The 14,707-nt window shown below is 46.6% G+C and overlaps 4 protein-coding genes across 4 annotated transcripts; 2 read left to right on the top strand and 2 right to left on the bottom strand.

Annotated features, from left to right (window-relative positions):
* Window positions 1-3,012: 3,012 nt before the first annotated feature.
* Window positions 3,013-5,340, bottom strand: Triagg1_6950 (uncharacterized protein; the record flags this gene model as incomplete). The annotated part of the gene is made up of 7 exons (XM_062901631.1): window positions 3,013-3,263; window positions 3,336-3,425; window positions 3,491-4,035; window positions 4,093-4,494; window positions 4,568-4,739; window positions 4,790-4,869; window positions 4,931-5,340. 7 exons carry the CDS (start codon window positions 5,338-5,340, stop codon window positions 3,013-3,015), a joined length of 1,950 nt encoding a protein of 649 aa, XP_062754022.1.
* A 701-nt stretch (window positions 5,341-6,041) lies between these two features.
* On the top strand, window positions 6,042-7,779 carry Triagg1_6949 (uncharacterized protein; the record flags this gene model as incomplete). Its single annotated transcript, XM_062901630.1, has 2 exons — window positions 6,042-6,233; window positions 6,304-7,779. The coding sequence occupies 2 exons, from the start codon at window positions 6,042-6,044 to the stop codon at window positions 7,777-7,779; spliced, it is 1,668 nt and encodes a 555-aa protein (XP_062754021.1).
* A 2,202-nt stretch (window positions 7,780-9,981) lies between these two features.
* On the top strand, window positions 9,982-11,679 carry Triagg1_6948 (uncharacterized protein; the record flags this gene model as incomplete). The annotated part of the gene is made up of 1 exon (XM_062901629.1): window positions 9,982-11,679. One exon carries the CDS (start codon window positions 9,982-9,984, stop codon window positions 11,677-11,679), a length of 1,698 nt encoding a protein of 565 aa, XP_062754020.1.
* Window positions 11,680-11,837: 158 nt separating this feature from the next.
* Triagg1_6947 (uncharacterized protein) lies at window positions 11,838-13,480 on the bottom strand (the record flags this gene model as incomplete). The annotated part of the gene is made up of 2 exons (XM_062901627.1): window positions 11,838-12,566; window positions 12,647-13,480. 2 exons carry the CDS (start codon window positions 13,478-13,480, stop codon window positions 11,838-11,840), a joined length of 1,563 nt encoding a protein of 520 aa, XP_062754019.1.
* Window positions 13,481-14,707: the final 1,227 nt, after the last annotated feature.

Genomic DNA, 14,707 nt, shown 5'->3' with positions numbered 1-14,707 from the left:
TTAGTGTTCAATTGTCAGCATGCTTATTCTACAACCATATGGCCTCTGTATACTTGCGTTTCTCCATTACAGCATGAACCATCTGAACACTTTTGGGTCTTGGAACATGTACGGGTCTGTCTCCGGAACAGGGAGAAGTCCCGCGGCTTACTAGTACTTAGTGATTCATTCCAGACAGTTGGAGAATGAATATGCTGTGCTGAAACACCGTTGAAGCAAATTGAAACGAAACAAAAGACAAAAGTAACGATTTGAAGATTGGGAAACCCCTGATACCCTCGCATCGCCATGGTCCTCATTGTTGATTGAGGTCAGCACAGCTAGAGATTCACGTCCTACATGAGATTTCTATAACGACAGGAAATTCCCAGTCTAGTCTCATGACAGAGCTAGGGAAAGCTTTAACAGCAACATCCAAAATTCCACAGCAGAAATCCGACCTGCTGTAAGGATGCATATCGGAGTTGCGCATCCTACGGGAATGATCATCAGCATACTGCTATCTCCAGCCCGGGTAAATCCTTAGGCCAGCCAGCCTCAAAAGTCCCACAACAAGCTTTCACGGCCATAAATCGGAGTTCCTTGAATGCAACACTACAATCCTTCGACATTGTCACGCTCTGCCTTTGTCAACGAGTTATGAAACTACAGGCTGAGGGATATTACGTCGTCGCCGGATCGCCGGAGGCTGGTTGTGCTTATGTTTAACTCTAACAAACCTCTTCTTTCAGCTTATATCACCTGTTGATCCTGCGAACCACGTCCAGCTACAAGGGTGTCGGCTATTCGGATCTGATCTGCTGCCAATGAAACCGTTTACACCAATCAGCAGATTAGTAGCACCACTTGTAAGGTTGCATGCATCGAGGAATCTGCAAGGGAAAGAATTAGGGCCAACAACTTTGTTTCTACAGTATGCATCGCACTGTCCAGTTGTGTCTGCTTTGAGTAACATCCGAACGGGATCTTTCGATCTAAAGCGACAAGCATATATTCCTTCGATCCATTGGATTTTAGACCCCATGCCATCGCTGGAGGAACTCCGATGCTGTAGCCGATATGCTTTGTAGACTTGGGCAAGACAGTTGTGAATTTAGGATACTCATGAATTCCCTTCTTTTCATGGCAGAAGGGTTCGACAATATCCTTGTGTCTTGTCTTCAATTTCATTAGGCCATCTTGGAGCGGGCGTTGCTGCAAGACCTGCTTCTCTCAACATGGGTCGATTGGCAATACTTCCAGTATTCTTTGCCATCACCCTGATTCTCTCTTTGGCTTTTGGAAAAAATGTCGCTCCTCGTACCCTCCAAAACCCAAAAGCAATTGCAAATAAAGCGCCAGCTGTGAATGTTAATGGCCATAAGGGCACTGAGCAGAAGTTTTCAAATGATATCTTGCCTGCACATGTCTTCTATGAAAATTACCAAGTTGATTTTTCCTGGAACAATAAACAACTACAGGCGGCCCTGGGGATTCGACCATTACCAAGCCTTGACAAGAGAAACATTGTCAAACGCACGCCGGGCAGCCAGCCTGGAGATCCAGTGTTCAAATTGCCCAGTTGTTTGGGATGTATAGAAGCGGCTGCAGGCAAAGTTACAAGTATAAACGACTTGACGACGGAATGGTTGGAGAAACAGATACTCTTACCAGACTCTCAGCTGCAAAACCGATGCGTATTTTACACCTCTGTCCCTAAGGCAAACGAAGACAAGGCAGAATGGGATCTTCGACAGACAATGGGCCATCTCGATCACCCTGGTCTATCGTGGTTTGCTACGAACTGGGCATGCAAACATAATTTGCTGTCTATATGGGTGAATAATCATTGAATGGCCTATCATTACTCGTTTTTTTACTCACCTTCTTGCAGAATTTGTATTCGGGCAAAAACGATATCAGCAACCCAAACCCCGACAACCCCAAGGATCGTAACTACTGGGAGGTCTTCATCGACGGTAGCTGGCTCGCCTTTTTGCAAACGAATCAAGTGTATTTTACCTACTTTGAACACATGTCCCGCGCAATGGCCAGACATTGCGGCGGCGTAGTCTGTAAGTTGGGCATAATTAATCCACTTCCAGTCAGCTCTTTCTTCATGTGCTCCAATCGAGGCTAAATTGCAGGTTCTAGATGTCATGTCTCTCAAGCCAAAGCAACTGGCAAAGTATCAATATATTTGGGCCGCTGAATTTTCTGAGTTGGAGGCAAGATACTCATCCGCTTCCGCTGGAAGGCCAACGCAACTGGTCGCAGTTAATGCGATAGATCCTACTGAGCAGTGGAACATTAGCTGGAAAGATCTTTCAGCCGATCCCACCCCTCTAGGAAAAGGGGATCCTGGCCATATAGATTTTGTCAGACTTTCTTTGGAAAGGAGGGACAGTTGTCAAGCCAATCTCAATTACGAAGTCAACATGGATTGGTTTGGTTAGGAGGCGTTGTATCAGAGCCATTCGATGTACTCTATGAAAGACATCTTCGTCTAGAAGCTATTGAATTTACCTAAAGAGAGTATTTTGCAAAGAGTCTGGATCATTAAGGCAGGAATGCATTACCGCCTGCTCCCCGCTGTGCCATTAGACTTTGACCTTATGCTGACACTGTGTACAAGTTGTCTATAGCAACTTGGTGCCGGCTTGAACCAACATCAATTTGAACGATGACTTGAGGCGCATGTATGTGTGTACCCGTATCTGAGATCATGACTATTCCGTATATGTTGCCGCATCTGCAGGCTGTGGAGCAAGGCGGTATCCAAGGCGCTCACGGCATTGATCATGGAAGGCTTGGCTACATCTGTTCTAGGTCACAAGGCAGTAGTCGAAGCTATTGATGCCAATGAACGTGGCCTTTCACAAACTTGAGGGTCATGTCTGACAACCCTGCATAAATCTATAGAATATCCCTAAATTTAGATCATAGACTAAAACTTATTTAGTCGCATCTGAAATGCGATTTTCAAAGCCCCAAAGTGATATCCCAATATCTAGACGCCCCGTGGCATTGCCGTTACTTACCAGTGGGAGTAGGAACAGTCATTTGCCGATTCAGACTATTCGACTTGGTAGATTTGGAACTGCCTGAAGTCACGGTTGCTTTCCCGTTGGGCAATGAACTTGATGAGCCCTTCGCATTGGACTTTACGCCAGGCAAAGCTACTGGGCTTGGTAACGCAGTAGCAAATGGCGTGGTTGACGTGTAGGTGGGCCTATAGTTGGGTATGGAAACGCAATAATCGTAGCCAAGATATAGCCCAGTGCCTAAAGAAGACGCAGAATGATGAGACTTTAAATATTCATGGCTGAAATATTTACTGGATGGTCAATACTTACAATTGTCTTGTACAGCAGGGTTCCATGCGATGAAGCGAGCGTGGCTTATGCCAAATTCCGTCTCAATTATTTGGCACGGAAGCTCAACCCCTGTTGCATATCAGTACGGCAGCTTGAAAATAGTAAAACACAATCAGCGGCACTAAATTACTTACAATTGGTGTTATTAGCCGCGGCAAACTTATTGCAGTTCGAAGTGATGCCTGGCTGTCGGTAATGCAGCACATCAATGCAATATTGAGTGCCAATTTTGAACTGTCCGCAGTCACTCCCTACTTCTGGGTTCCAAAGTGCGAATTGATCGTGGTCTATGCCATGTCTTGATGTGAAGCCGATACAGTCGTAGCCCGGAGGAGCAATCGCCTTTTGTACACAGGAGCCAGTAATGTTTTTAGACGTTTGTCTGTATGTTTGGACGCAATACTGTGTGTTATTGGTCATTGTACACGGGCTCAAAGCACTCAGAGATGGATTCCAGGTCAAGAAATCTGCCATGTCAATGCCAAACTGAGAAACAGCATCTTGGCAGCTGAAGCTCGTGGTTCCATTTTCAGTATAATTGGTAAGAATTGGCGCAGTGAAGTAGTTTGTGCAGTCCATGCGGGTTCCGTTTGCATATGGAGCGTCTGCGGTGGATGCTACATATGTCGCATTGGGGTACGAAGTCATGGCTGGTAAAGAATATGTCCATAATGAAGTGCTTAAGTCATTTGTTAGGATTCTTGTAGTCTTTGATGAAAAGGAGAATTTCACTCACGCCGTCGAAGAGGGAATTATGGTAGTTGGACTGGGGTTAACATAGTTTCCTCCCGGATTTGATACGCAAATTGCATAGCCGACGTATTGTTGAATATTGGAGCATTTCGACCCCAGAGACGGATTCCACGCGATAAGTTGCGCATATGAAATCTTGAATTGACTCTGAAGAGAAGAACATGTGTCTGCTTTCAGCACCGTGTATGGCTTGCAGACACGAGAATCGGGAATACAGAGAGACGTGCCAGCTTTTGGAAAGTATTTGCACAAAGACGATAGATAATTGTATGAGAGCAAATCATCGGTACTAATTCCCTTGTTCATGGAAATGCCCACGCATGTATCTGTTGATGAGATTGTGTATGTAGTACCAGAGCACGCAGCTGCCGGGGGCTGGGTTGGCCTATTGGTATTGCCATGTTAGTAGTCTTCGCAAGTTTGAGTCAACAAAGGGCCATTTTACTGAAGATACATACGGAACTGTAAATGTGGTTGCTGTTGGAGGCGCAGATAACGTCCATCCTGTCTTTTTGCATGAAGATGTCAAAGTTGCAAACAGGCTCTTCAGGTCAGCAGTAGAGGCCAACGGCATTGCCAACTGGGTAGACAATAAAGAGAGGTAGCAATCATCGCAATATGCGGTAGAAACTAACAGATGTCAATATAAGTTCTTCGTATTCGAAACATTTGTGACTTACCCGGTGTCGCGGTGGCCCTTTGGTTAGCCGGATCAATGCGCATGAGATCTCCAATCACACGATTACAATAAGCCCCTGCTCTGATATTCAACGTAAGTTTTTCTTCTATTGTCCTCATCTTCATGATGAGAATTTACTCACTTGTTCGTCAAACACACTGAGCTGTAAGCTTCCACATACTGTTCCGCAAGCAATGCCAGAGCAAACTGGCCGCCATCTGCTGCATCATAAAGCGTCGCTCCACAAGCACCAGCTATTCGCCTTTCCCATGTTGTCAGTGATGCTGAGCATGCAGTGTTGCACAGCCCACTGAGCTGAGAACTTGTCAAAAACAGTGGTGTGCCAAAGACAGGAGAGCCATCAAGAACATTTCCGATAGAAGCAATTGTAGTTGTGCAGTTCACTGCCTGGTTCAGAACCGCAATGCATGTAGCAGAGAGACCAGGTGCATCTGTAATATTAAGGAGTTGAACTTGTGCTTCAACAAGGGGAGTACTGCTGAAGAAACCCACGACCTGCAAAAGCAAGGCAAGCCCTACAGCGAAGCCCATGATCTAGACTGATGGTGATACTCTGTCTGGTGTTCACAGGTTCAATAACTTTGCTTTGCATTACAGAAATGGTGTTTTCCAGACACAGAAAACAGGCAACGTCCAAATGCCTTATCCAAATGCCTTGGAATCCGACCTCATCTGGTGCAAGCAAGATCCCAATTGCCTAAAATCGACAAATGTCCGCGTCGTCAGCGACGGTCCGCCTTGAGCAACCGATATTCCTTCCGGCTTGGCGATGAGGATTCATTCGTCTTACCATCAAAGGGAATCAACGGGCGCATCATTGTGTGATCCGACCCCACAAGTGGGAATGGTCTTGTGGGAGCATTGCATGCCTTGCATGCATAACCCCTGCATCACAGTGAAGGATTCGACACCACCTTACTGTGCCATACACATGCATTCAACCGGAGGATGGAATGTTGACAATCATCTCGTCATGGAGTTATTGAGCTTCAGGATCGTGATCCTTTCAATTCCGCGGAGTTTTCCATGACATACGATATTTACAGGGGATTCGGTGCGGAATGTGGTGAGATATTGGTCATGATGCAATTGTTGCAGCTGAAAGTTTCAATAACGATGAAGATGATGGTATAAATAAACGAGATATATCGAGTGATACAGCTGTCTTCTTTTAGATGGCAAGGCATTCTCTCAATTAGCCTCTTCATCAAATCCAAGGCAGCAAGGCAAACATGAGACAGTCAATTACTGTTGTGCTATGCGCTGCTGGTCTTCTAGCCGCGGCCTACACGGTCGATCCTCCTACAACAGCTCCGAGTGATACCATACAGGACTGTACATCTTGGGATGTTGCTCAGAGTTCAGACACTTGTCAAAGCATAGCTGATTTTGGATTCATCACACTCGATCAGCTCTATGCATACGTATGTTAAAGCCTTCAAGCAGTCGCCGACTCTGCTTGTTCCGTGTTTATCAGTCTGACGCATCTCACAGAATCCATCTCTAGCTGCAAGCGGATGCCCAATTATAGCGGGAGACTCTTATTGTATTGAGCAGAATTTTGGAGTGCCACCACCCCCCTCCTCCACCTCAAAGGCGGCTTCGACTACTACAACAGGCAATGGAGTTACCACGCCAACACCTACACAGACTGGCATGGTTAGCAACTGTAACAAGTTCCACAAAGTAGTCTCAGGAGATTCTTGTGCTGTTTTGGCGTCGGCCAACGGTATCAGCCTGGATACCTTTTACTCTTGGAACCCTGCAGTCGGAACCTCATGTGCATCTCTGATCCTCGACTACTATGTCTGCGTTGGTGTCATCTCGCAGGGTGGTTCAACTACCACTAAGCCAGGCAATGGGGTTTCGACTCCTGGCCCAGTCCAGACGGGGATTGTTAGCAACTGCAACTCATTCCATCTTGTGGTGTCCGGCGACACCTGTCCCGACATTGCCTCAAAGAGCGGTATCAGCCTGGACAACTTTTATGCATGGAATCCCGCAGTCAAAAGCGACTGTACACAGCTTCTTGTCGGCGATTACGTCTGTATTGGAATCATCGGCGGCACAACAGTCAAGCCCACGTCGACTTCTTCAAAGCCTGGCAATGGAATCTCCACCCCAGGCCCGATTCAAACTGGCATGATTGGCAGCTGTAATAAGTTTCATCTAGTTGTTTCCGGCGATACCTGCCCAGATATTGCCGCGAGCAACGCCATAACGCTTGCCAACTTTTACTCATGGAATCCCGCAGTAAAAGGCGATTGTACATCGCTTATCGTGGGAGATTATGTCTGCGTGGGCATTGTAGGCGGAACAACAGTCAAACCTACCTCGACGTCGACTAAGCCCGGTAACGGAATCTCTACACCCGGCCCAATTCAAACTGGAATGATTGGCAGTTGTAACAAATTCCATTTGGTTGTTTCCGGTGATACTTGCCCTGCTCTTGCCTCGAGCAATGGCATAACGCTTGCCAATTTCTACTCATGGAATCCAGCTGTGAAGTCGGATTGCACGTCACTTATTGTGGGAGACTATGTCTGTGTGGGTATTGTGGGAGGGACGACAATCAAGCCCACTTCAACGACAACGAAGCCTGGAAATGGAATCACGACTCCAACTCCTACACAGACTGGCATGGTCAGCAATTGCAACAGTTTCTACCTGGTGAAATCAGGAGACTCGTGTGCAACAATTGCTGCATCAAAGGGCATCTCTCTTGATAACTTTTATAAGTGGAATCCCGCCGTCGGAACTGGTTGCTCGTCTCTGTGGGTTAGCTATTATGTGTGCGTCAATGTTGTTGGCGGCCCTACTCCCACAACGATGAAGACATCAAAGACTACTCCGGGCAATGGTGTAGCCACACCAACACCTACGCAAGCTGGTATGGTGACCAACTGTAAGACGTTCCATTTAGGTGAGTTATTACAACAACCCTGCACGCATGATAGTGTCGTGCTCTGATTCTATTAATTCTTCGAGAATACTTACCAGTGAATAGTGGTCTCTGGTGATTCGTGTCAAGCGATCGCCACCAACGCCAAGATTACTTTGGCAAACTTTGAGAAGTGGAATCCTGGTGTTGGCAGTACCTGCAGTTCACTTTGGCTGGGTTATTATGTATGTATTGGCCTCATATGAGGTCCAGCTTTGCAAGGTCATTTCCTCCGTAGACTCTTAGAACTTCAGTAAGCTCCTCAAAATATAGAAGTAATTAATTCACATCTCCAGTGTCTCTAGTATCTCTAGTATTCGAAAAGTAACCTCCTTATCTCCCCTCCATTGGTAAAAGAACATGTCGATTTGGAAATCCGCTTCTGAAATACCGCCACCCCAAGAAATACTGAAAGTATCAAGCCAGCCATCCCAACAAGACCAAACTTAGTTTTATAGACGGGCCGATGCCACCAGTTGTATAAACATAGAAGGGATGAATGCAAAATAGATGATATAATGCGCAATTGCGTCGGAGTTGGTCTCTTGGCCTTCATTATGATCTGCATAACTCGGCGCCATGCTTATTACCAAACCTCGATGCACGCATTTTCGCCCCTGTCCTTGCCCCTTACTCCCCGAGTACTCAGAGCGACCTCGGCGGGGGGATGAGTGGTCTCCAAAATGGGGCCTATGGCCTGCCAACGACGAAGACCCAAACAAGGTCCTTGCTGAGAGGATGAAGAAACAGCGTTGGACATACATGTTGAGCCGCGTGATGGTCCCCCTAACTAACCTATTTGTCAATACTCAGCGTCATCCGGAGAGACTGCCAAATGTACGATCATTCCGGTGGCTGGTCTCGTCTCACCATGTTCCCGAAGGGTATCAGGATGGGCAAGCTCCATGGCGTATGCTTGTGCGCACATACTTCAAAGACCTTCCCAGGCAATTGAAGCAGGAAGCCAATGAACGATCCATAAAGTCATGGCGAAAAATTCATGCAAGAAAGGGGCCAGTCCTTGACCGTACAAAGCGTGATAAGGCGCCCCCCGAAATAACATGCTTCCGGCGAGATATCTTCTCGCTCTACCGGAATGATAAAAATCAAACATTGAGAGGAGACTGGCTTATAGTCGTCTATCTTTGGGCTAATGACCGTAGATGGGCGAAAACAATCAGTGCGAATGAATTGATCTCGTTCGGTAGCGTAATCGGGTAAGTAATTGCAGCCTGCAAACCGCATTTTGCTTCAATCGTCGCTCACAATTCGAATATTGGGGTTTTAGTATCCGCGCATGGGAATGGGTTAAACCTGTGGACTCCCGTTCCAAGACCCCCTACTTGTTTTACGAACTTGAACGAGAAAAGGACGGTACGCTGAAGGATACAGTATTCGGTGGGAGCGCATATAAAGACTGTGATTCAGTTCCGATTCAACCTGGCGACCCTGTGCCGACCAGACTCTCTGGCTTGCGTCGATTGATGAATGAGCAAGCTAGGCAGTTACTCTACGCAGAGTATGAGCTCTGAAATGCATATTTACTACAATTGAGCAATACTCATAAAACATGGGACTACATATAATGCTTACAAGTTTCTTAACGGTCCAGGTACTAGAATGCTAGAAAGACCCTAAATTGAGCAATTAACAACACAACTCCAATTTTTGAAGTATGAAAAGACACAGCTCACTTTGATCTGTCTACCATTTTCTGAATACGGTCAGCAAAAGCAACATTTATTGACAAGTCCTCAAGTCTTGGAACAGGAAAGCTGTAAATTTAAACTTTGCCATACAATGCCAATTGACTGCAACCGCCGCTGAGGATCATACGATTATTCAATCCATCCCGCTCTGAGGGGCTGTAATTTAGATGTGTTAGTGGAAGTGTAACACTTTCGATAGCGGGGTGGTTGATATAAACATTACCGAAACATCATACCACTATTTTTGACGTAGACGTCAATTACTCGAATCCAGTTGGGGTGGTTTCATGTTATCAAAACAGATGTTGAAGTATTACTTTGCTAATCAGTTAATGACACTATCTAAATCACTTCATAATCTCTGCCAGCTTATTCTACTATACCAACTTGGACAGCCAGAAACACTTAACCTTTACGCTGATATTTATATGCTTGCTTTGCCTCGTGTAACCCACCTAATGTCATATATGCAATCCCCAAATCTGTAAAATTTGGCCCTCAACCAGGTTTATCACAAACAAAATGGCCCTCTTCACAGTGGGAGATTATCTTGCCGAAAGGCTCGCCCAAATTGGGATTCGCCATCATTTCATCGTCCCGGGCGACTACAACCTCATTCTCCTCGACAAGCTTGAGGCGCATCCAGCACTAACTGAGGTTGGTTGTACAAACGAACTCAATTGTTCTCTGGCGGCCGAAGGTTATGCACGCGCTTGCGGCGTAGGAGTCTGTGTTGTCACTTACAGCGTAGGCGCCTTCTCAGCCTTCAACGGCATCGGCAGCGCGTATGCAGAGAACCTTCCCGTTATCCTAGTCAGTGGAGCACCCAATACGAATGATGTAGATCAGCATCTACTGCACCATACGCTCGGGGAGCATGACTTTATCTACCAGCTTGAGATGGCCAGGAGGATCACTTGCTGTGCCGTGGCCATCCGACGAGCGGCTCATGCCCCGGAGTTGATCGACCGCGCTATTCGAATGGCACTTCTAAAGCGGAAGCCGGTTTACATCGAAGTGCCAACGAACTTGTCCGGCGAGGCATGTGCACAACCCGGACCTATCAGTGCTGTAGCCAAGCCGATGCCGAGTGATGCGCCAGCCCTTGACGCCGCTGTTACCGGCGCCTCTGAATTCCTCCGAGCCAAGCAGAAGCCTGTGATTCTTGTCGGGCCGAAAGTGCGAAGAGTGGGCGCGGAGAAGGCTCTTCTCCAGCTGGTAGAAGCAATTGGATGCGCCGTCGTCCTTCAACCAGCGGCAAAGGGCTCCTTTCCTGAGGACCATGCCCAGTTCGCGGGAATCTTCTGGGGCCAGGTCAGCACCCTCGCAGCTGACACCATAGTGAATTGGGCTGATGTCCTCGTCTGCATCGGCACTGTATTTACAGACTACAGCACGGTCGGTTGGACGGCTTTGCCAAGTGTTCCACAACTCGTTGCGGATATAGACAGCGTCGCCCTGGCTAATCCAAATATGTATTTTAGCCATGTCCAGTTGCAGGACTTCCTGATCAGACTAGCCGAAGCAGTCAGTTGGAACAGTTGCACGATGACGGAGTATAATCGACTTCGTCCCGATCCTTCTCTCGGACAGGCTTCTCGCGGGCAGGAGAGGTTAACTCGAAAGGAGGTTGCTCGACAGATGCAGCTGCTCTTGACTCCTGAGACGACAGTGTTCACCGAAACGGGCGATTCGTGGTTTAATGGAATTCAACTATGTCTTCCACCAGGAGCAGAATTTGAGATTGAGATGCAATGGGGCCATATTGGATGGACGATACCTGCTTCCTTTGGCTACGCTCTGGCAAAACCGGAGAGAAGGGCCATCCTCATGACTGGAGATGGCGCGTTCCAGATGACTGCCCAGGAAGTTTCGCAAATGGTGAGATGCCGCATTCCCATCATCATTCTTTTAATCAACAACAGGGGCTATACAATTGAGGTAGAGATTCACGATGGACTGTATAATCGTATTCAGAATTGGAATTATGCGCTTCTAGTCGAAGCATTAAATTCTGAAGAGGGAGGGGGACGTGCTCTTGGTATTAAAGCTCACACTGCGGAGCAAATTTCCGAAGCACTCAAGACAGCAGTAGCGCACAAAGATGGGCCAACACTTATTGAGTGTAATATCCATCCAGACGATTGTAGCAGAGAGCTGATTACTTGGGGGCATTTTGTTGCGGCCGCCAACTCTCGTGTCCCTACGAAAGATAAGTAACAGGTTTCACAATGTACAAAAGATCTAGTGTTATAACATCGTTGAAAAGTATAAAATTCAAGCAGTTGTAGTCACTCTCACATACTATGCATTCGTTTGACTAAGATTATATTATTAAGTCGTCACTTAACCATGTTATAAACATCAAGAACTAATCATCAAGGCTTGGTCCCCCCTTCGATTACTGTTTTCATTCCGCCATCAAGGTTTACTACGCTGAATCCTCTCTGACTGAGGATACGGTAGACCAAGTATCCCCGGTAGCCCACATAGCAGTACACAAGAATCGGTATGAATTGATCAAGCCCCAATTCCTGCTTGCGTAGCGTTGCAATTGGCAAGTTGATTGCCCCCGGGAGGTGGTCAGTCGCAAACTCCTCGGGTGAGCGAACATCCACGACTTGCCAGGTATGTAGATTCTTGACGTTTATGTCCTCGGCGTATACAATCTGATAGTCCCCACGAAGCAAATCCGAGCCAACAAACCCAACCATGTTCACAGGATCTTTGGCCGAGCCATAGGGCGGTGCGTAGCTCAGTTCGAGATGTTCCAAGTCAAAGACTGTCATCCTAGCTTGCATTGCCGTCGCCAGCACGCCTATGCGCTTGTCCACACCAGCCATTCCCACCGCTTGCACCCCCAGAATACGGCCTGTGCCTTTTTCGAACGCGGTCTTGATCGTGATTGTATGAGCGTTGGGATAATACCTTGCAGGGTGTGGAGGATGCACTGTAACCCAGAGCGGCTCCTGTCCCAAGTCACGCAACGCCGAGACGGACAGGCCAGTCAAACCGACCGTTAGATCGAATACTTGACAGATGATTGTGCCAATGTTGCCGCGATAGTGCACTGGCCTGCCGGCTATATCATCTGCGGCGAGTCGACCCTACGATTTGCCGGTCCCCCTAAAGCAACCACGTTTGGCTGTTGTTGAATGACATGCTCCGTCTCAACCATATCACCTACAGCGTAGATGTCTTCGTCGGATGTTTCCATATGTGATTCAACCTTGACTCCTTGCGTTCCCACTTCCAGGCCGGCCATCTTCGCCAGTGATGTTCTTGCCCTTATTCCCACAGCTAGAATGACCAATTCGGCAGGGATCTCTCTTCCATCACTAGCCAAGACGACATGAGCAGTTTCGATTCTTCTTGCAGTATCATTCTGGTATAACTTCACGCCATTGCGCTTCAGTTCTGTGTGAAGAAACTGCGCGATATCGGCATCTATTAACGGCAAGACATGGGTCCATTGCTCGACAATCGAAACTCCAAACTTCATCTTTCCCAAATTTTCGGCCGCTTCAAGGCTAATAAATCCGCCTCCAATGATGCAAACATCTCTTACGCATCGTTCGACCATGATAGATCGAATAACTTGTAGATCTGAGATGGTCCGCAGAGTGACCACATGACTCTGATCCGCTCCAACGATCTGCGGCTTCACAGCTTCAGCGCCTTGGGAAAGAATGAGCTTGTCATAGCCGACTCGTCGAATCTCAGCCTCTCCAACGGTTCGCGTGCACACTTGCTCGTTTGTGCGGTCAATCTCAACAACTTCGGTGTTGAGGTGAACATCAATGTTGAAGCATTCCTTGAAATACTTTGGCGTGTGTAAAATCAGAGACTCATCATCTTTGATCACCTTACCCAGAGCATAAGGTATACCGCAGTTCGCGTAGCCAGCGTAAGGTCCTTTCTCAAATACCGTAATCGTTGCTGATTCGTCCAGACGACGCAAGCGGGTGGCAGCGGACATGCCTCCGCCAACACCGCCGACTATGACCACTTTCTTGGACATTATGAAATCTTCAAAGTTATTGCCTCGAGGAGAATTGTTCGAGAGTAAGTGAAAGTTAATAGATCAACATTGGGGCCACTCCAATGGTCCTTGAGTTCATTATTCTTTTTCATCCCTTCACCAAATACCGAAGCGTACAATACTTTCTATGCATCTATCTAGACATGTGGTTAAGATTGCATGTACGGTGGTCTGATTGGCGTGCGGCGGCGAGTTAACGACATGCCAGTCTCAACGCCATAACCAGTGATGGGGTCATTTTCTGACGGCGGCTATTATCGCGATACCGTTCAAACACTCGTCGTGAACTCGATGGGTTGCCATCTGCTTTCTTCGGCATTTACATTCGTGTGTCAATGTGGCTTTACATCATGCGATGGCGGAAACCACCACACAAGACTCTCGGGTGTGTCACAGTACTGAAGTCTAAGTTTAACTTCTTAGAACCGATAGTAGCAGGAAAGAAATACATATATAGTTTAATCTAACTGCTTAAAAAGTTACAGTGCAGAAGTAAGATGCGTAACGCTGTTCTCGTACGAGTGACTCTGCGCCTCTACGCAATCATTACCAATTGTCATACTATTAAGCTCATAGCGTAAGCTGCAGGCGGAGGACCGAAACCCCGAGACCGAGAAGATTTCGAACACCCACTCAGTAACTTATACGCCTGTTTTTGAGATATCTGCTACTATGGCTATATTTCGCCAATATTTACTACTATATTTACATTTCTTTAGTGACTACTACTATAGCTATATTTCTCTAGTAACTACTATTATATATACATTTTTTCTGGTAAATGCTATTGTAGTTATATGGTAAGATTCTAGTGCTGTCCGAATACTTGGCATTCACTTAAAAAATATTATTAATGAGCTGGGTGGGCGCTTATATTACTCAATATATGTACTCATTCATTCTTGTCGTCAATCTTATGTGAACTTATCCTTCCAAGTGAAATACTATACAGACATCTTTTGGTAGAGACCTTTTGGGTACTATATTCACCACCGTAGTAATTACAACAGTAACCTCAGCGAAAAGCCAACAACTCATTAACTACTTCTGCTGTTTTTTTTTGTAGTTTTTAATTGAAAAATGCGGTTAGACTTGCATAATAATTCGAAATTGCTTTTCCTCCGCTTCCCAGTAAACATCAACTAGTTGACGGTAATGCGGCGTGACTCATGTTTAGCAGCCTTGGGAACAGTAATGTTGAGGATG

This window comes from Trichoderma aggressivum (genome assembly GCF_033847375.1).
Source record: "Trichoderma aggressivum f. europaeum strain CBS 100526 chromosome Unknown scaffold_029, whole genome shotgun sequence".
In the NCBI taxonomy this organism is placed as follows: domain Eukaryota; kingdom Fungi; phylum Ascomycota; class Sordariomycetes; order Hypocreales; family Hypocreaceae; genus Trichoderma; species Trichoderma aggressivum.
This window is presented reverse-complemented; position numbering and strand designations above follow the sequence as displayed.